The sequence below is a fragment of the Caretta caretta genome, chromosome 23 (genome assembly GCF_965140235.1).
Source record: "Caretta caretta isolate rCarCar2 chromosome 23, rCarCar1.hap1, whole genome shotgun sequence".
Classification (NCBI taxonomy): domain Eukaryota; kingdom Metazoa; phylum Chordata; order Testudines; family Cheloniidae; genus Caretta; species Caretta caretta.
In genome coordinates this window covers 12,234,204-12,253,496 of record NC_134228.1, presented here as the reverse complement: position 1 = coordinate 12,253,496, position 19,293 = coordinate 12,234,204, and the positions used below count along the sequence as shown (strand labels likewise).

General features: G+C 66.0%; 1 protein-coding gene across 3 annotated transcripts; it reads right to left on the bottom strand.

Annotated features, from left to right (window-relative positions):
* Positions 1–106: 106 nt before the first annotated feature.
* LOC125627928 (C-Jun-amino-terminal kinase-interacting protein 4-like) lies at positions 107–18,060 on the bottom strand. 3 transcript variants are annotated; one of them, XM_048832545.2, is made up of 27 exons: positions 16,798–18,060; positions 16,000–16,120; positions 15,198–15,268; positions 14,787–14,860; positions 14,379–14,454; positions 13,839–13,962; positions 13,541–13,622; positions 12,882–12,982; positions 12,499–12,550; positions 11,970–12,122; positions 10,325–10,376; positions 9,519–9,649; positions 8,703–8,756; positions 8,448–8,582; positions 8,169–8,298; positions 7,917–8,000; positions 7,401–7,451; positions 6,666–6,822; positions 5,778–5,943; positions 5,373–5,453; positions 4,432–4,499; positions 4,208–4,356; positions 3,092–3,263; positions 2,846–2,956; positions 2,423–2,569; positions 1,909–2,022; positions 107–1,553 (listed from the first exon to the last, which is right to left on the bottom strand). In XM_048832545.2, exons 1-27 carry the CDS (start codon positions 17,089–17,091, stop codon positions 1,453–1,455), a joined length of 3,051 nt encoding a protein of 1,016 aa, XP_048688502.2. In that variant the 5' UTR covers positions 17,092–18,060; the 3' UTR covers positions 107–1,452. The 3 variants fall into 3 exon arrangements, with proteins under 3 accessions (XP_048688502.2, XP_074978534.1, XP_048688503.2); XM_075122433.1 differs by lacking the exon at positions 13,839–13,962 and having other exon boundaries at positions 14,357–14,454; XM_048832546.2 differs by lacking the exon at positions 5,373–5,453.
* Between the last annotated feature and the right edge of the window lie 1,233 nt (positions 18,061–19,293).

Genomic DNA, 19,293 nt, shown 5'->3' with positions numbered 1-19,293 from the left:
TCCCACCATCCAGGGCTGGATGGGAGCCAGTGCCCTGAACCAGCCAGACCCCTGCCCTCGGGCCAGATGGGAGCCCCCCCGCTCACTGCGTACCATCCTAACAACATTTTAGCCCAGAAAAATAAAGCTTTATTAGAAATTGTCCCACAGAAAGATTCCCAGGCGCTGCCGGGGGTGGCGTGGCTCAGACAGACTCACAGATGGGACAGAGCCCAACCCTGAGCGTGTAGCAGCAATGGGGCACCCCATGCCTGTGCCCCCCACGAGGCAAAGAAGCCCTGGGGAGGGGGCAGCTGGCATAACCCCAGTGAGGAGCTGTGGTAGGGGTAACTCAGTGCAGGGAAAAAGCCCCTTTAGCCTGCCCCCACTGTGTCTCCAGTGCGGGGGGGCGGGTACAAGGAGACCCCCAACCCCCTGGCTTAAGGTCAGTATGGATTCCATTGGGTGGTTTCAGGGCCAGGCTCCAAGCCCTAAAGCCTCAAGGAAAGGGCCTGGGGATCTCCCCAGTGCACAGAAGGGAAATTGAGGCACAGAGCAGGGGGAGGATCTAGCAGAGCCAGGGAGAGAACCCAAGGGCCAAGGACTCCACCCTACCCCACCCGCTTTGCATGTAAAAGGACAAAAGAGGGAGGGGTTCTGAGATGTGGGTGAAGCCTGCCAGGGAGAGCGGAGTCTGTGCAGCCAGAGGGGAAGGATGTAAATTAGGTGGCAGCAGGGGGAGGGGCCCTGAGACGTGTATGGGTCCTGGAAGGGAAGGCGGAGCTTGTAAACAATATTCCTGATGGCAGCTGCCATCTATACTCCTGAGTGTGACAGTGGCCCCGCCACCCTTTAAAGGCACAGAGGAGCTACAGTAGCCAGGCTTGGAGGTGGGGTCCCCCTGCTGCGAGGGAGGGCCAGAAGGTGGGACAGACAGAGCTGTGATGGGGGGGCTTTGTTGGGGGGGGGCATGTGGGGGACAGTCGGGGGGGGACATGGTGAGGAGGGGCTGGTCTAGCAGGGGCAGGGCAAGGTGGGAAGGGGAGTTTGGGAGGGGGTTCGGAAAGGGGGCAGGGCTAGGGGTTCTGGTGAGGTGTGGGGCAGGTGTCAGTGGGGGGCTCAGACTGGCAGGGAACAGGGGTGGGGGCAGCAGCTGCAAAGGGACATGGGGAAGATCCAGTAGATGAATGGGGTGGGGGGCTGGAGGGAGACAGGCCAATTATCCCCCAGCCCCCTCGGCAGCCACTGAACACCAGCAACTCGGGTCACAGCATCATCCTGACCCTGGGCAGCAGGCGGTTAACTCAGCCCCCCACACACACACATCCCCCCCATCAGGAGCTGGAAGATCTACCCCCCAAGCCCAGAGCTGGTATCTGAGTGTGATGGGGTGGACACAGTGGCTCCCCAGGGAGCAGACAGTGCCCCTCATAGGGCAGGCCGGGCCCAGCGCCTGCGACCATCACCCCAGCCTCAGGCCTGGACCTGCCACACAATGAGGTGGCTGCGCACCGAGCGGCACAGATGGGGGTTGGCCACCAAGAGGTCCCCAAATTGATCGTCCGTGTCATCCCCTGTGAAGGGAGAGAGAGAGAGAAAGAAAGAGTCACAGCAGCCCCAGGGGCGCCCCACAACGAGCGCTGAGCGTGGCCACCTCTGGGGTGGGGCGTGGGTATACGGGGACCCCTTGCCCGATGCTGGGATGCGGCCACCTCTGGGGTGGGGTGTGGGGGCTGGGTATATGGGGACCCCTCGCCCAGTGCTGGGACATGGCCACCTCTGAGGTGGGGCGTGGGGGCTGGGTATATGGGGACCCCTTGCCTGGCACTGGGTGCGGCCCCTCTGGGATGGGGTGGGGTGGGGCGGGGGTTGGGTATCTGGAGACCCCCACAGAAGCGCTGTTTCCCACCCCCCCCACGAGGCACGTACCAATCCGGAGATTGATATACCCCTCTCCTCCGCTCAGCACCAAAGCTGTGGGCTGCTTCTGCCCAGCCCGCTCCTCCTGGCTATTGCTCCTGGCCAGCGAAGGGTTAAGGCAGCCTGGGGGGGGGGGGGGACGACAAGCTGTTACCCCAGAAACTACCTCTAGGGAGCGCTCCAGGGCTGCAGCTGAGTGAGGAGAGAACCCAGGAATCCTGGCTCCCAGCCCCCCCATCTCCACTAGACCCCACTCCCCTCCCAGAGCCAGAGAGAGAACCCTGGCATCCAGGCTCCCAGCCCCGCTGCTTTAACCACTAAACCCCACTCCCCTCCCAGAGCCAGGGAGAGAACCCCGGCCTCCAGGCTCCCAGCCCCCCTGCTTTAACCACTAGACCCCCCCTCCCCTCCCAGAGCCAGGGAGAGAACCCAGGAGTCCTGGTTCCTAGCCCCCCTGCTCTAACAACTAGACCCCACTCCCCTCCCAGAGCCGGGGACAGAACCCAGGCATCCTGGTAGGTACCTGGGATGCAGACGAAGAACCGGACGGCATCACGGTGCCCGTGGTAGGAAGCCTGGGCGCTCTCCATCGCACAGTAGGGGGTGCTGGCGGGCGAGGGGCCTGGCTGGGACCCCGTGGCCAGGGGGGGCTCTGAGCGCCCTGAGAACTCTGAAGAGGGCAGGAGAGATGGGGAGGGTCAGAGCTTTGCGGGTGTGGCCTGCAGAGACCCTGCCCCCAGCAGGCTAACTGAGGACCCTCTGCCCCCCACGCCCCCATCCCAGTTGGGCAGGATGCTGGCCCCCTCCTCCCCCCCACTGCCCATGGGACCCCAGAGAAACACACACACCCGCGCCCCTCTCCCCCCCTCACACCTGCAGGGCTGGGCTGGCCGTGGGATCTGAGCCATGCCTAGGGGACCCCCTTCCCCCAAGCACCCCAACTCACCCGGTGCGAAGGGCACGGTCAAGACAGTGCCGCTGGCTGTGCCGATCCACAGCCGCTGGGAGAAGCAGCCCAGGGCCGAGACGTGCAGGGAGAAACCCAGAGTGTTCGGGCCTAGAGAGAGAGTCGGGGGTGATGAGACCCCACCCTGAGCCAGCCAGTCCCTGCCCTGGGGCCGGATGGGAGCTGGCGCCCCCCACAGGGGAAACGCCCCACGCCCCATTCCCCCCCCCTCCCCGAGCCACTCACCGAACATGCTGTGGACGAAGGGTGTCAGGTCGATCTCCTGAAGGGGCTGGCCCGTGGCTGCATGGAAGAGGCGCAGGGTGGGGTCCAGCCGCACCGAGACCCAGACTCCGTCGCCCGCCAACACCATGTGCCTCACCTGGCTCTCGGGGTGCCCGGTCACCTCAAAGTACCACTGGGGGTGGGGGGGAGCAGAGCGAAGGGCTGGAGGCAGGGCTGGCAGATCCCTCACTCCCCTGAATCGGACCCATAAGGGCACGCCGAATCCATCCCCAGCCTAGTTGAGCCAATCGATCTCCCAAGATCCCATTGGAACCCCATGGCAGGAGTGGACCTGCAAGATCACCTGAGATGACCCCCCCATGCTCATCCAAGGGGATCCTACAAGATCCACCAACCTCACCTGAGTTGATCCCACAGGATCCCATGGTTCCCTGAACCCCACCTGAGTGGATCTCACCAGGTCTACTGATACCACTGGGGTTGATCCCATGCAACCCCATGGATACCCTAATCTCACCAGAGTGGATCCCATGAGATCAGCATGTATATTTACTAATATCACAAGAGTTGATCCCACATGCTCCTGCCCGAGTACCCCACCCCACCAGAGTGGATGCCATGAGATCTACCAGTGTCACCTGAATTGATCCCACAGGACCCCATGGCTCCCCAACCCCATGAGTGGATCCCATAAGACCTACTTCCATCACGTGTCAATTCCCCCAAGATCCCATAGACCCCCCCCAACACAATCTGAGTGGATCCCAGGAGATGTACTGATATCACCCAAGTCGATCCCCGCCCCCCTGAATGGGTCCCATGAGATCTCCATATAGATCTACTATCATCACAGGAGTTGATCCTGCCGGTGTGCCGCACCCCCACCTGAGTGGATCCCAGGAGATCCCCAGGATCTTCCACTATTTCTAAGTGGGTCCCATGAGATCACCTCTGGATTCCATGATCCCTCGCTCCCTTCTGAGTGACCCCCCCGACCCCTCAACCTGGCTCCACCCACCCCCTGCACCTGATTGCTTCCCCACCAGCTCTCTACTGCCCCACCTTCCCCCCCCCGTACCTTCACTGATCCCCGGCTCCCCCACCGCCCCACCTCACCTGGACCCTGGCGCTGCGCGGCTCCACCACATAGACCCGGTTGCGGTAGCCAACCCAGACCTGGCCCCCCACAGCCAGCGCGCAGCGGATGGACTGGTGGGGGCGCCCCAAGTCCAGCAGCCGGGGGCGCTGAAGGTCCCAGCAGCCAGCTGCAGGGGGCAAGGGAGAGGAGTGAGTGGGGTAGGGGGCTGCGGGGAGCTGGGGATGGGGGGTCTGGTACTTACTGGCGTCCCGGTGGAAGACGACAACGGTCCCGTTCCCCAGTGCAGCCACTGCGCGGCCCTGGGCGTGGCTATAAGAGAGAGAGAGCGCGTGCCAATCGGAGCGGGCGGCCAGGCCACTCACGCCAAGGGCCACACCCCAGCATGCCCTGGGGCGGCCCAAAGTTTGGTGAAGGCCCCCAGCCCGAGGGTACAGCGTCTGCAATCACCCGACAGCCTGGCTCACAGCGGTCATGAGTGGCCACGGACCTCCGCCGGCCTGACATGGGGCGGGTCGCCCCGGCCCAACGGGGACCTGGGCCGCATAGGAACCCGTCGCCAGAGGGCTCCTGATGCCTGCCAGGAGCCCCCTGCACTGGGCCCTGACAGACGCGAGGGCTGGCCCCACGGGCACGGAGACAAACGTGGCGGGCAATCGCAGGCGCACCCGACTCTTAAGCCGCCGGCAGGATTCCAGAGGCCAAGTCTGGCTAACGCGGCTGGGGAACTAATGAGGGTCCTCTTTGAGGCCATTTCCCGGGCGAGTTTGACGCCCGATGCTGACAAGTCAGGTCACGACCGGTGATCAAGCTGGACATTTCTCAACCTCGATAGACGGAAATAGTCATCCGAGAGCTGGGTTGGGGGAGGCATTTGCTCGTGTCGGACCCACATCTCTTGATGGCCAATGCTCCCGGATCATCCTGGAGTCTCCAGGAATTTCACAGGAATCTTGAATTCAAGACTGTGTCATGGGATGAAACCTCGAGGAATACGGCCAACGCAACTGGGCCACCCTATTTGGGAAAGCTCCGGAGCGGGTCTCTCTCCCAACGGCAGCTGGCCCAAGACAGGATGTCACCACGCCTGGATTGGCTCTTGCCGACCTGGCCACCGACCCGGCCAATGCAAGAATCATTGGCCGACGCCCCCGTTGTCCCCCCCGGGCCCAGCCCCACACTCACACCACACTGTGCACGGCGTCCTTCAGCTGCACCGTCCGCAGGCACCGGCGCCAGTCAGAACCAGCTGAATAGATGGAAATGCTGGAGGAAGAGCATGACAGCTTGGGACAGCGCTGAGATGCGGCCACCTCTGGGGTGGGGCAAGGGGGCTGGTTATACAGGGACTCGGCGCTGAGATGTGGCTCCTCCGGGGTGGGGCGCGGGGGCTGGGTACACGGGGACCTGACGCTGGGATGCGGCCCCTCTGGGCGGCGGGAGGGGGAGATGGTTATATAGGGATGCCGCACCCGGTGCTGAGAGACAGCCACCTCTGGGGTGGGGCGCGGGGGCTGGTTATACAGGGACTCGGTGCTGAGATGCGGCCCCTCTGGGGTGGGGCGCGGGGGCTGGGTATACCCTCCGTACCTGCCCTCCTGGGTGCCCAGCCAGACAGTGTCTGTGGTGCCAATACCATCACTGTCCGCGTCCAGGGTCCCCATCTCCTCCTCTAGCTCTGGGGGGTCGGGGGCCAGGGGGTCTTCCAGGATCTCGGGTTCCAGCTCCATGCTCTCGGCACTGGGTGGCCGGTGACCTAGCAGGGACAGCCAGGTCCGTGACATGGAAGCTAGGGCCGTATACAGCCTGTATAACCTGCGCAGCACAGCATCCTTCTTCCAGGCCGTACAGCCCCCTCCAGCCATCAGTCCTGGAATATACAGCCCCCTCCAGCCACCCCAGTCCATACAGCCCCCATCCCGGTCCATACAGCCCCCTCCAGCCATCAGTCCTGGAATATACAGCCCCCTCCAGCCACCCCAGTCCATACAGCCCCCATCCCGGTCCATACAGCCCCCTCCAGCCATCAGTCCTGGAATATACAGCCCCCTCCGTCTACCCCAGTCCATACAGCCCCCATCCCGGTCCATACAGCCCCCTCCAGCCATCAGTCCTGGAATATACAGCCCCCTCCAGCCACCCCAGTCCATACAGCCCCCATCCCGGTCCATACAGCCCCCTCCAGCCATCTGTCCCGGAATATACAGCCCCCTCCATCCACCCCAGTCCATACAGCCCCCATCCTGGTCCATATAGCTCCCATCCCAGGCCATACAGCCCCCTCCAGCCATCCACCTCGGACTATACAGCCCCCTCCATCCACACCAGTCCATACAGCCCCCATCCCGGTCCATATAGCTCCCATCCCAGGCCATACAGCCCCCTCCAGCCATCCGCCTCGGACTATACAGCCCCCTCCATCCACACCAGTCCATACAGCTCCCTCCACCCCTCCCCAGCCCTGTGCCCCACACTCACCGGGCAGCCAGGCGGCACACAGCACATGGGTGTTGGGTAGCACAAACTGGGCCAGGACGAGGTTGGCGCGGGCAGCGTCCATCACCGTGACCTCACTGGCCGAGTGTGTCCCAGAGCAGACCCACACCAGGCTCGGTGGGGCAGGCTGGGGTGCCCCCTGGGGGTGACACACAGATGCTCGCACCCTGCAAGGCTGGCTCAGGGACCCAAAAGCCGGGCACCTATTGGGAGGGGGACCCCAACCCTCCCCACACTGTTCCCTCCCCTCAGGGGGGCGGGGCTTAGCACTGATTGACAAGGGCTTCCCAAGACTCACTGAATCCCACTGAAAGTCCCCTGGGGATAAAAAGGGGAGGTGCCCTGAAGTACAGCATTAGCTCAAGGGGCAAGGTCTCCCCAAAAGTTTAGGGGCTGCCTAGATTGAGAAGAAGAGGGCCAGGGCACGCCCCAAAATAGGCCCCCCTGTCTGTGCTCCACCCTCAGAGAACGGTGGGGGTTTGGGGAGTCTCCTGTACTTTGGGGGGGACCATCCCAAAGCGAAGGGGCAGGAAGGGTCACCAAATAGGGTTGCCGTGGAGGGGGCAAGTGCCCCACATGCCACCCCCGCAACCAGGGAGACATGGGGTCTCTCCCACATGGGGGGGAGGGAAGGGGTCCCCGGATCCATCCCTGGCATCAGGGAGCAAAGGAAGGGACCACTGCAGAGATGGGAGGGATTGCGCGCCCGACACTAACCGAGTCCCCGCCGTCTGTCCTAGGCACCCCCATCCCGACGGCACACCACAACTGGGAGGGAGGGAGAGAGCGGGGATGAGATGTCGGACCCAGCCCCACTGCTGGCCCCCCCAAACACTGAGATACAGCCCCTCTGGGGTGGGGTGCAGGGGCTGGTTATACAGGGACCCCTCGCCCAGCACTGAGATGCAGCCACCTCTGGGCTGTGGTGCCGGGGATGGTTATTCTGGTGTTTCAATACCTGTAGACCTTTGCCAGCTTAGTGCCAGCTTGGGGCAACAGGACCAGCCCTGACCGCCAGGGGAGAGCGTCCCCTGCTGAGCCCCCACCCCGCTCCCCACAGCACAACGCACCCCACCAAGCCCCCCAGCCCCACTCCCCGCAGCCCCAGTGCCCCTGCAGCCCCCCACCCCGCCAAGCCCCCCCCATCCCACTCCCCGCAGCCCCAGTGCCCCCAGCTGAGCCCCTGCCCCGCTCCTTGCAGCCCAGCACCTCCTGCTGAGCCCCTCACCTCACCTTGGTGCTGGGATCTTTCTGGTCCAGCAGCCGCAGCTGCGCCAGCATGGGCAGGTCCTGGCCCTCAGCCTGCTCCGCCCGAACCTGCAATGAGAGAGGCCTGGGCTCAGCCGCGAGGCCCCCCCGCCCCCCCAAACCTCGTCCCGACTGTTCCATCCCTGGGGATTTAAAGGGACAGTGTGTCCCAATCACTGCCCCTCCTCCACTTCCACCCCCACCCCTCCAGCTCCCGGCACCCTGGGGGACAATTACCTGGGGTACAGCCGGGGGGCTCCAGCCGTGAACGGGGGCCCGGCCGTGCTGCTTCCAGATGTGGGAGCGGATCTGGCGGTAAAGGTCCCGCTTCTGCTGCTGGGGGGAGAGATTGGGGGGCTCCCCTGTGCTGGGGACAGAGACACACAGACACTAGCGGGCACAGCCCTCCGTCTGCCCTCCTCCCGTCGCTGCCCCATCTCCCCCGCCTCGCGCTAGGGGGTGCCGTCCTCCACCCCCTCCCCTGTCCGGCGCTTGGGGCCGCCCGTCCATACTCACTCTGTGGGGGAGGCGGGGAGGGGCAGGTACCTCACAGTGGAGGGCGCCCTGCCCCCGTTGCCCCTGTGCTCAGACACCGGGGGCGACGCCGGGACCCGCTCAGGGGAGTCGCTGGGGCTGAAGAGCCGGTCGAAGCTACGCAGAGAAAACAAGCAGCTCAGAGACCCCGTGAAGAACGCGGCGCTCGCCCGGCGGGGGGAATTGGGGGGGACGGGGCGGGGGGGGGCGGTGGCTGGGGGGGGGTCATGGACGTACAATTTCCAGAAGGATGATTTCTTCATCTGAGCCGCCTGGACCTCCCGAGATGCTCTGAAGGGAGGAAACAAAGTCGTGTGTCAGGGCCGTGCCAGGGGCTGGGCGGGCCACCGCCCCAGCCTGACATGAGCGGCTTACAAAGGAGTTGAAATAAGGACCCTCGAATACCCAGCCCCTGCCCCCCATCCCAGAGGGCCTGCATTCCGGCGCCGGGCGAGGGGTCCCCGGGTCCCCAGCCCCACCCGAGCAGAGGGGCCGCGTCCCGGCACCGGGCGAGGGGTCCCCGGGTCCCCAGCCCCACCCCAGCAGAGGGGCCGCGTCCCGGCGCTGGGTGAGGGGTCCCCAGCCCCCACCCCACCCGAGCAGAGGGGCCGCGTCCCGGCGCCGGGCGAGGGGTCCCCGGGTCCCCAGCCCCCACCCCACCCGAGCAGAGGGGCCGCGTCCCGGCGCCGGGCGAGGGGTCCCCGGGTCCCCAGCCCCACCCCAGCAGAGGGGCCGCGTCCCGGCGCCGGGCGAGGGGTCCCCAGCCCCACCCCAGCAGAGGGGCCACGTCCCGGCGCCGGGTGAGGGGTCCCCGGGTCCCCAGCCCCCACCCCACCCGAGCAGAGGGGCCGCGTCCCGGCGCCGGGCGAGGGGTCCCCGGGTCCCCAGCCCCACCCCAGCAGAGGGGCCGCGTCCTGGCGCCGGGCGAGGGGTCCCCGGGTCCCCAGCCCCACCCCAGCAGAGGGGCCGCGTCCTGGCGCCGGGCGAGGGGTCCCCGGGTCCCCAGCCCCCGCCCCACCCCAGCAGAGGGGCCCGTCTGTCAGGGTCTCCCACCGGAGCAGCTCCGTGCGCCTCACGGCGTCCTGCAGCTCCATCAGCCGCTCCTTGTAAAGGTTGCGCTCGGTCAGCACCCGCGCCATCTCCGCCCGCGTGAACCGCTTCCGCTGTGAGGCCGGGGCCTCCACCTGCCACAGGAGTCACTGATAACCCCCAGCCCCCCGCCCGCCCCGCTGCTAGACCCCACCCCCCTCCCAGAGCCAGGGAGAGAACCCAGGAGTCCTGACTCCCAGCCCCCCCTGCTCTAACCACCAGGCCCCACTCCCCTCCCAGAGCCGGGGAGTGAACCCAGGCGTCCGGCTCCCAGCCTCCTCTCTGCTGGCCTGCTCTGACCCACATGCCTCCCAGGGGAGGGTCCCCTTTGCCCACTTTCTGCCTTCCCAGGCGCCCAGCGGGCGGCCGATGACTCTGTGTCTCTCCCTAGCCAGTGGGAGTCACTGGCGCCCCGATTTACAACCCTCCAGCCCCGTCTCCAGGCGGTCTCCCCCCCTGCCCCCGCCCGGCCCGTGGGTCAGCTGCTAGGCCAGAGCAATGGAGAAGTGAGAGGGGAAGCTCACTGTTCTCCCCCATAGCTGCCCCCCCTGAGGGTTGCCGCCATGCCTGGGGTAGCAAGGGGATCCTATGCCCACTAGAACCATGGATAGAACCCAGGCATCCTGGCTCCCAGCTCCCCCCCCCCCCCCCCCCCCCCCACCAACCGCTAGACACGACTCTCCTCCCAGAGCTGGGGAGAGAACCCAGGAATCCTGGCTACCAGCCCTCCCTGCTCTAACCACTAGACCCCACTCCCCTCCATCTCGTACCTCAGCATCATCACTGTTTTGCTTCTTGATTTCCTCCAGCTCCTGCCGAATCCTAAAATGAGGGGAAAGAACAATTTGGGGACAGAGCTGAGAGTGGGGAGCCCAGGGCTGCGGGTCGGGAGTGAGGGGCACCAGCAGAGCTGTGGGGAACCCAGGGATGGGCTAGCCGGGGCTGCAGGTCAGGATTAAGGGGCAACGGCAGAGCTGGGGGGTGAGGAGCCCAGGGCCGATGTTGTCATATCCTGGGTTGGGGGGAGGGTTAAGATTATTTTAGGGCCCCCAAACTGGCTTTGGACAATGGGACGAGATCTTGGGTCCTCAAAACCCACCTGTACCCATCACCCCTTTAATGGGGCTCAGACCTCCCCATCCTGGGTCAGGAGGGGTCAGACCCTGGTGTGTACCCCCTGCAGCTGGACGTTGGGGGACTCGGACAAGAGGGGGCCCCAATCCAGGTTGGGCTGGGGGTCCTAGGCCTGCGGGCTCCGGGACACAGAGGGACATGGAGGAAGGCGGTGTCGTTGTGGGGGGCCCTGTGACACCCTGTACCCCAAAATGACACCCTGTGCCCACATATTCAGCAGTTCGCTGTGTGTGTCACTGAAATACGACGGGAGTCTGGGAAACGCCCAGACCGGGCTCGCTGGCGACAAAGGACCGATCTAGCCTGCGACGTGCTGATGGCCCACGATCCGCTCGCCCCACAGGCCTGCCCCACAGCATCTCAGCAGGGCCCAGCGACCCCGCGACCCCCGTCTGCGCCGGTACCTCTCTGCGCCCACGGATCAGGGCAGGGGCAGTCGAGAGGCTGCAGGACCAATCCGGACCCCCAGACGCCTTGGAGCCGACCCCAAAATCTTTTGCTTTACTTTTTATAATGACCCTGGGGAGCGGGTATAATAGGCCAGAGGAAGCCACGCCTCCCCGAACCCAGGCTGTGGCCCCGCCCACTCCGCCTCAAGGCCCCGCCCACTCCACCCCAAGGCCCCGCCCTCGCTTCCTCTGCCCCCCCGAAGGCTCGGGCTGTAGCCTGGAGCTCAGAGCCCGGCTGGCGGGCGGTTCAGGTTGGACCGGGGAGGCCAGCGGCCTGGGGCTCAGGGCAGGTGGGGTGAGCAGGCCAGTGCTCGGGGTTCGTTCTGCCTGGGGGCGCTCAGGACGCTGGCGGGTGGGGGGGGCAGAAGGGACAGTGTCGGGGCGGGGCCTCAGGCAAAAGGGGTGGGGCTGGGGACTAGCCTCCCCAACTGGGGGTTCCCACCCCGCCCACGATAATGATAATTACGATTGTTTTATTATTTTCTCCAGAATTTGGATTTGGACCAAGAAATTTGGCACCTTGACCACAAAACAATCAACTCCCCCTGGCCTGGGGGGTATAAATTGGGGTCTGTGACATCAGCCCAGGGCCTCTCTCCTGCCCCACCCACCCTGAAGGCAACGAGAACACTGGGGGGGCCAAAGACGTTGAGCGGGGGGGGGGGGGGTTCAGCCTGCGTGTGGCTCGTGAGTGGCTTAGCTGGGTGTGTCTCCACGTGCCACGGAGCCAGGAGGGGTCACCTGCTTGGCATGGCAGGAAGAGAGCCAGCCAGGGGGCACCCCAGGGGGTCTGTGTCCCCCGTCCCCGCCCCCACCACCACCCCAGTCTCACCTGCTCAGATCCTGCTCGGTCTCACGCAGACGCCCCTGGCAGCGGCTCAGGGCCTCGGCGGCCCTGTCCTGCTCCCCCTGCAGCGACTCCCGCTCGCCCGTCAGCTCCTCCACCCGGGCAATGAGGTGTCGGCGCGCAGTGTCCAGCACCAGCCTGCAGGGGGCAACAGTGAGCTCTGCCCGGGCCGTCCGCACCCGTTCCTCTCTAGGGGGCACCAGCTCCCATCCAGCCCCAGGGCAGGGACTGGCTGGCTCAGGGGGGTGGGGAATGGGGCTCGGGGCCTTTGCCTCTCTCATCTGGCCCCAGGACGGGGACTGGCTGGCTCAGGGGGGTGGGGCCTTTGCCTTCTAGGGGGCACCAGCTCCCATCTGGCCCCAGGGCCTTTCCCCACAACTGTGAATCAAGTTTGTTGGGTCTCCACTCAGATCCCCAGGGATGGGGCTTTCCTCTGGGTCCCCCACACAGTAAGAGCTGGGGAGGTGCGGAGGCTCTAACAGGGCTGGGGTGTGGTGGTTCAGGGGACTCTTACCTGGTATCCCGGAGCTCGGCGTTCTCCATCATCAGGGTCTGCACGGCGTCACCTGCAGACAGGGGGAGTCAATGTGGGGGGGCAGGTTTGACCACCCCAAACCCCCCAGTCCCTAGGGCCCAACGCCTCCCTTTGCTCTGCCACACGGGGGCACCAGGGCTGGATCCTGGGAGTGAGACCCGTGGCCTGGCGCTGCGGGCATAGGGGGGCCATATCCCAGCCTGGGAGTTGGGGACAGTGCCCAGCTGGGCAGGGCAGGACCTGATGCCCAGGAAGCAGGTGAGAGAGAGACACTGGTGCAGGGATGGGGAGGGAAAGGGGTCGGGGAAGGGTGGGCACCAGGCCCAGGGTCGGCCCAGGCTGGGGGGGGGCGTTGAGCTTACCCTGCAGATCGGCCCCCTCGTCCACGTCCCCCAGCAGTTCGAGGCTCAGGCCCGACACCTCAGCGAACAGCGACTCCATGTTGCGTTGGGGGGTTGGGGGGCTGCGGGGCAGAGACACCCCCAGTCAGAGCCGGGACACCCCCCCCCGGATCCTCCCCCGCAGTGGAGACAGTGCGCTGGGGGCCGGATGGATTAGAACCAGAACATGGCAAGGGGAGGATATTTCCCCCAGCCTGTGCCTCAGTTTACCTGCCCGGCTGGGAGGTACATCTGTGCTGGGGCTAGGGGGCTGGCCACGGGCTGTAAGAGCCGGCCACGCCAAGCCGGGAATCGGACACTGCTCATGCCAGATCCCAACTCCCAAACTCCCCAGACCCGCCCCAGGCTGGATCTTTCCCCTGCTTCACTGCAGCCCCACGAGCCCGATCTGGCTGCCTCCCGTGCTGGGGGGACAGGAGAGGGACAGGCACACACCGGAATGGAGCCATGGAGCGGAGACTGGCACTGGAAAGGGGTCGTGCCCGGAATGGGAGTACCATTGTGGGCATACAGGATGTTCTGGGAATTGGGGGCTCCCCCGGTGCCGGGCTCATGAAGAGAAACAGGGGCTGTGGGGGGGATGTTTTGGGGCCTGCCACAGGGCACATTAGCCCTCTTACCTGGCTGGCAGATCTGGAGTGCGGTCCAACTCCGGGGTGGAGCTCAAGATCTCGGCCAAGTCCTGGCACCTCTGCAGGGAGCCTAGAAACAGACAAGTCAAAACTGCTGGCTCCCCAATCTGCCAGCTACCCCCACACCCCCGAGACAGCCAGCCCCCCCCCCCCCCGCTGCCCCCTGGAGGGGAAAGGCCCCATTCCCTACCCCCCTGAGCCAGCCAGTCCCTGCCCTGCGGCTGGATGGGAGCCAGCGCCCCCTAGAGGGGAGAGGCCCTGGGCCCCACATACACACTCTCCGTACCGTCTCTGGTGGGCAGGGGCAGCTCCTGAGCCAGCGGGTGGCTGTTCCCGGTGGGGCCTGCCCCGTCCTGCAGGGGGTCAGGGGTCCCCTCCACCGGGGCTGGGCCCGGAACCTCCGCAGCGCCCTACACCCCCCAAAACAGACACAGACGGGGTGAGGAGCAGGCCAAGTCAGGGAGAAGGGACTCCCCTCACTGGATATTGGGGTGCCCCCTCCCCTTGCCCTGGGAGAAGGCCTGGAGCCAGGTCACCCTGGTGAAAGGTGCCAAGCCACCAGCCCCCCATGAACAACGAAGGAGCCCCTACCCACTACAGCAACCCCCCTCTGCCAAGGTACTCCCCAGGGGAACCCCCTAATCCAGGGCAACCCTCCTCCCCCCCCGCAAATGTATCCCCCCAGGAGAATCTCCCCCATAGCTCCCTTCTCTGAACTCCTCCGAGCTCCCCACTGCCCCATAGATACCCCCTCAGGGGGTAGAGGGGTCAGCCCAGCAGCCCATCTCGCCCTCAGCAACTCACTGCACAAATGCGGGGGACCCACCTTGGGGGGTCCGGGGCAGCCAGGGTCCGAGGTGCTGGGGAGAAACAGGGGAGGCCAGTGGGGGTTGGACGCAGCACTGGGGGGAGAAGTCAAAGGTCAGACATTCGCCACGGTACCCCCCCACACCCTGCCTGAGCCCCCTCCCTGTGGGTCGAGCTGCCCTCCCTCCCTGGTGCCTACCCCCTGAGCTCCCAACACACCCTGGCACCCCCACAGAGCCTCCCCAGCTTCCCAGTCCCCCCCCTCCAGAGCCCCCTCCCTATCACACACCGTCCCCCTCTCTCCCCGGCACAGCACTCCCCCCCAGACCCCTCCCGGCTCTCTGCAACCCAGCGCCCCCCTGCTGAGCCCCCCCTCCTCACAGCACAGTGCCCCCCCAGCCCCTTTGCCACCCCCTGTGACTAATACCTGCTGGGCTGGGGGGCCACAGGGGCAGGGGGTGGCACCGTCAGGGCCTTCAGCTCCTTGTAGCTCTGAACCATCTGCCAATGACAAGGGGGTGGGGGCTAGTGCCCCTCATGGACAACACGCTCGCCCTCCCCCCGACCCCACCCCTAACGTGACCCAATCCTGCGGGGCGACGTCCAGCCACAAGGGGGCACCAGGAGGGGCAGTGACGGGGGCGGCTGGGAGGGCCAGCAGGGGCAGGTGTAGGGATCCATGGGGGGCAGGGCTAGCATGGGGCAGCTGGGGGGGAGCAGCCAAGGGTGGGCCATGGGGCGTGGGGCCAGTAGGAGTCATGGGATCCCGGGACCAGCAGGGGGCAGCTGTGGGGATGGGGCCAGCAGGGGGTGGCCGTGGGGGCCGGGGGGGTCTCACCTTGCCGTGGGTCTGGGCCAGGGCTGACAGCTCCTTGAGCAAGGCAATTTTCTGTTCCTCCAAGCTGGCCACTGCCGGGGGTGGGGGGAAGAGAAGCGAGTGACCCCCCCCCCATCCTGAGTCTGCAGGGACCCAGCCCCCATTGCTGTCCCCTGCCCCCAGCCAGTCCCCATGCTGCCACCAACCCTCTCAGAGTAAGGGGGCGGGGCCAGTGAGGGGGCAGGGCCTCACCCTGTGCCTCTTGGCACTGGAACCCCCCCTTTTCTGACACAGCCCACACCCACCCACCACCCCGGTCTTGGGGAGCCGGAAAAACCCGTCGGGGAGACGCCAGGGCCCAAGCTGCTGCTGTTTGATCTCATCTGGTCTCAGTTACCGAGGCTGCTTTGTTATTGTAGGGTCTCCGGGGATCCCCGCTTTGTTACTGTAGGGTTTCTAGGTGGATGCTTAGAGCCCTCCCAAGTTCACACCCACGACACACGCATCACAGACTGTGAAATCTGGTCCCCCTGCGTGAAATCTGGTCTTTTGTCTGCTTTCACCCACAAAATTTATGATTTTAAAAATCCTATGACCATGAAATTGACCAAAATGGACCCTGATTTTGGTAGGGCCCTAAATATGCCGAGACACCAGTGGGGGGAGCCTCCCCCCAGAGTCCCCCTCCTGTTGATCCCACAGCCCCTTGGATGCCCCCCAGCCCTGGCACTGTCCCCCCCGGGCTCCCTCACCACCCTCTGTTTCTTCCCTGACCCCAGCCCTGCGACCCCCCAGCGCCTCCGGCCCGCTCTCCGGCCCTCACACTGGTCCGCGTAGCTTCGGGCCTTGTCCTCCAGCCGCCGGCTCTGCCCGTCCAGCCGGCTCAGCGCCGCCCTGTGACCCTTGCGCTCCTGCTCCACCGCGTCCTCCAGCTCCATGTAGCGCTGCAGAGAACAGGCCACTGGCAGCGAACCCAAGAGTCCGGGCGCCAGACTGCATCGGAACCAGGGGCGCCGTGCAGGGGCGGGCTGCGGGTCAGGATCCAGGGGCACCGTACAGGAGGGGGCTGCGGCTCGGGATCCAGGGGCGCCGTGCGGGGGGGGGCTGCGGGCCGGGATCCAGGGGCGCCGTGCGGGGGGGGGCTGCGGGCCGGGATCCAGGGGCGCCGTGCGGGGGGGGGCTGCGGGCCGGGATCCAGGGGCGCCGTGCGGGGGGGGGCTGCGGGCCGGGATCCAGGGGCGCCGTGCGGGGGGGGGCTGCGGGCCGGGATCCAGGGGCGCCGTGCGGCGGGGGGCTGCGGGCCAGGATTGAGGAGCTATGTGGGGGATGGGGTGGAGGGGCTGCAGGTCTGTATCGAGGGGCACCATGCGGGGGATGGGGTGGGGGGTTGTGGGTTGGGACTGGGGAGCACCACACAGGGGGGCTGCGGGTCAGGATTTAGGGGTGCTGGTCAGGAGACGGGGTGGGGGGCTGTGGGTCCAGATCAGGGGGCACCATGCTGTGGATCAAGATTGAGGGGCGCCATGTGGTGGATGGGGTGGGGGGCTGCGGGTCGGGATTGGGGGACGCTGGGCAGGGGATGGGGTGGGGGGCTGCGGGTCCGGCTCAGGGGGCACCTCACCTCCTCGGCTCTCTTGCGCCCGGCCCGCTCCCGCTCGTACTGGCCCAGGAGCCCGAGCTGGTCGTCCCGCAGCAGCTCCAGCGCCTCATCCCGCTCCCGGATCTGCCCACCGGCTCGCTCCAGAGCCTCCAGCACTGAGACCAGCTGGGGCAGCAGCCCGGCCACTGCCCCCCGCCCGTAGGCCCCCACTAGCCGCTCCAGCTCTCCATACAGCCCCGCGGCCAGCCCCGAAACCAGCTCTTCGCAGAGCGCAGGGGAGGCCGACTCCCCTTCCTCCCTGAAAATCTCCTCCATGCCCTGCTCCCCTCCCCTGGAGCCCCCTTCCCCCGTCTTCCAAAGGCAGCCTGCCCTCTTGCACCCCAATCAGGGGATCCAGGCACCTCCCCTCTAGCTCTGACCAACGGGGGACCCCTCTGTTTCCCAGGCTCTTAAACACCCCCCCACTGCCCCCAGAAGGGGCCAAAGCCAGAGGTGGGGCACCCGGGGGCGTGAGGGGAGTCCTGGGGCGGGGGGGTGTGTGGAAGTGTGATGGGGGGGATCCTGGAGAATGCAGGGTATCTAGGGGAAAACGTTTTTTAAAAGTTTTCACACACCCCCAAATTGGGTTATTTTGGGGGGGGCCAAAGTTTAAAAAAAATCAGCGATTTTAAAAAATGGGGGGCAGCGAGGTGGGGGGGGTCAGGTTCAGTTAACTGGATGGGGGGGTTCGTGAGAATCAAAGTCACTCACCAGACCTCTTTGAGGGAGCTCAATAGGGGGCAGAATTCCTGATTTCCAGAGGTCTGGGGTTGGGGGGTTCAGGGTGTGTGTGTGGGGGGGTCCCAACTGGATTTCTGAGTGGGAACGTAACGGGGGGCCTAGCCGCTCCCTCCTGCTCCCTGCCCTCCCACACTTCCCCTTTTGATTCCCAATGCGGCGGAAGGGTTACAGTTGAACTCCCCGCCGCCGGACTGGACAAGGGGGGACGGGACACCCCGACTTTATAAATTCGGGAACCCCTCCACGTGGCAACCCCGCCCCCGAAACACGGAAGTTTCCACCTCGGAGATCAGAAGGGGAGAAAAGTTTTCTCTCCCCGCCCCCTGGGAAATGGGGGGTGAATCTGAGGTGTGGGGGGTAGATCCCAGCCGGGGGGGCAGATCTGGGAGACAGTGGATCCCCCCACACCCTCCTCTGCCCCCCACACCCAGCCCCCCACACGCCGGGGAGCTAAAGCAGATGGGGGTCGCTCCCCAACACAGGAAGAGGTTTAGGGTCAAGGATTCCCGCCCCCCAACCCAACCCAACCCAACCCAACCCCCTCCCCGGCGCCCCGCCCCGGCACCGGGCTCTGTCCGTCGCTCTGTCCAGGCGCCCCCGACCCACGTGGGGGAGCTGCCAACTACCCGGCTCCAGCTGGTCTCAGGGTTCTAGACCCGCCCCGCGGACCCTTGGGGGGTGAGAGGGCGGGGCGCAGAGGGCAACGGGCGTTCGGAGTGGCCAATGGGGATTGGAGGAAGCGCCCCGGAAGGCCAATGAGGAGGGACCAGCTCGGAGGGGGGGGGATTAACCTTGGATCATATGATGTGGGGATCACATGAGCCTGCGGCTGGGACAACTGGAGCTGCGGGGAGAAGTGGGGCTGGGTTGCTGGAAGGTCGAATGGGGGGATGGGCAGGGGGCAGGTGGGGGGAGGCTCGGGGGGATGGGCAGGGGGCAGGTGAGGGAGGCTCTGGGGGGATGGACAGATGGGGGGAGGTTCTAGGAAAGATGAGCAGGGGGCAGGTGGAGGGAGGCTCTGGGGAGATGGGCAGGGGGCAGGTGGTGGGAGCCTCTGGGGGGATGGGCAGGGGGCAGGTGTGGGGAGGCTCGGGGGGATGGGTAGGGGGCAGGTGAGGGAGGCTCTGGGGGGATGGACAGATGGGGGGAGGTTCTAGGAAAGATGAGCAGGGGGCAGGTGGGGGGAGGCTCTGGGGGGATGGGCAGGGGGCAGGTGGGGGGAGACTCTGGGGGGATGGGCAGGGTGCAGGTGGGGGGAGGCTCTGGGGGGATGAGCAGGTGGTGGGAGGCTCTGGGGGGGATGAGTAGGGGGCAGGTGAGGGAGGCTCTGGGGGGATGGGCAGGTTGGGGGAGGTTCTGGGGGGTTGGGTAGGTGGGGGGAGGTTCTGGGAGGATGGGTGGGGTGGGGTTGTGGTTTTTCTCCCTGGCTCCTAGCGGACCCCTCCCAGCTCAGTACCGGATCCGATCCTCCCCCCTGCAGGTCTGCAGACTTTCCAGCCCAGCTCTGGATTTCCCAGCTGTTCCCTGGCTCTGCAGTGGGTCAGAACCAGGCCCGCCCCAGCTCCGCCCTGCCCCACCCGGATCCCTGTCTGTATTCCGGGCCAGACCCAAAACTTCCCTGGCTGAAGCCCCTGATGCTCCGGCAACACCTGATCCCTCCCTATGTACCAGGCTGGAACCAGATCCCCAGGTCCAAAAACTCATTAGCCCGGCTCTAGACCGGGGGGGAGGGGTGTC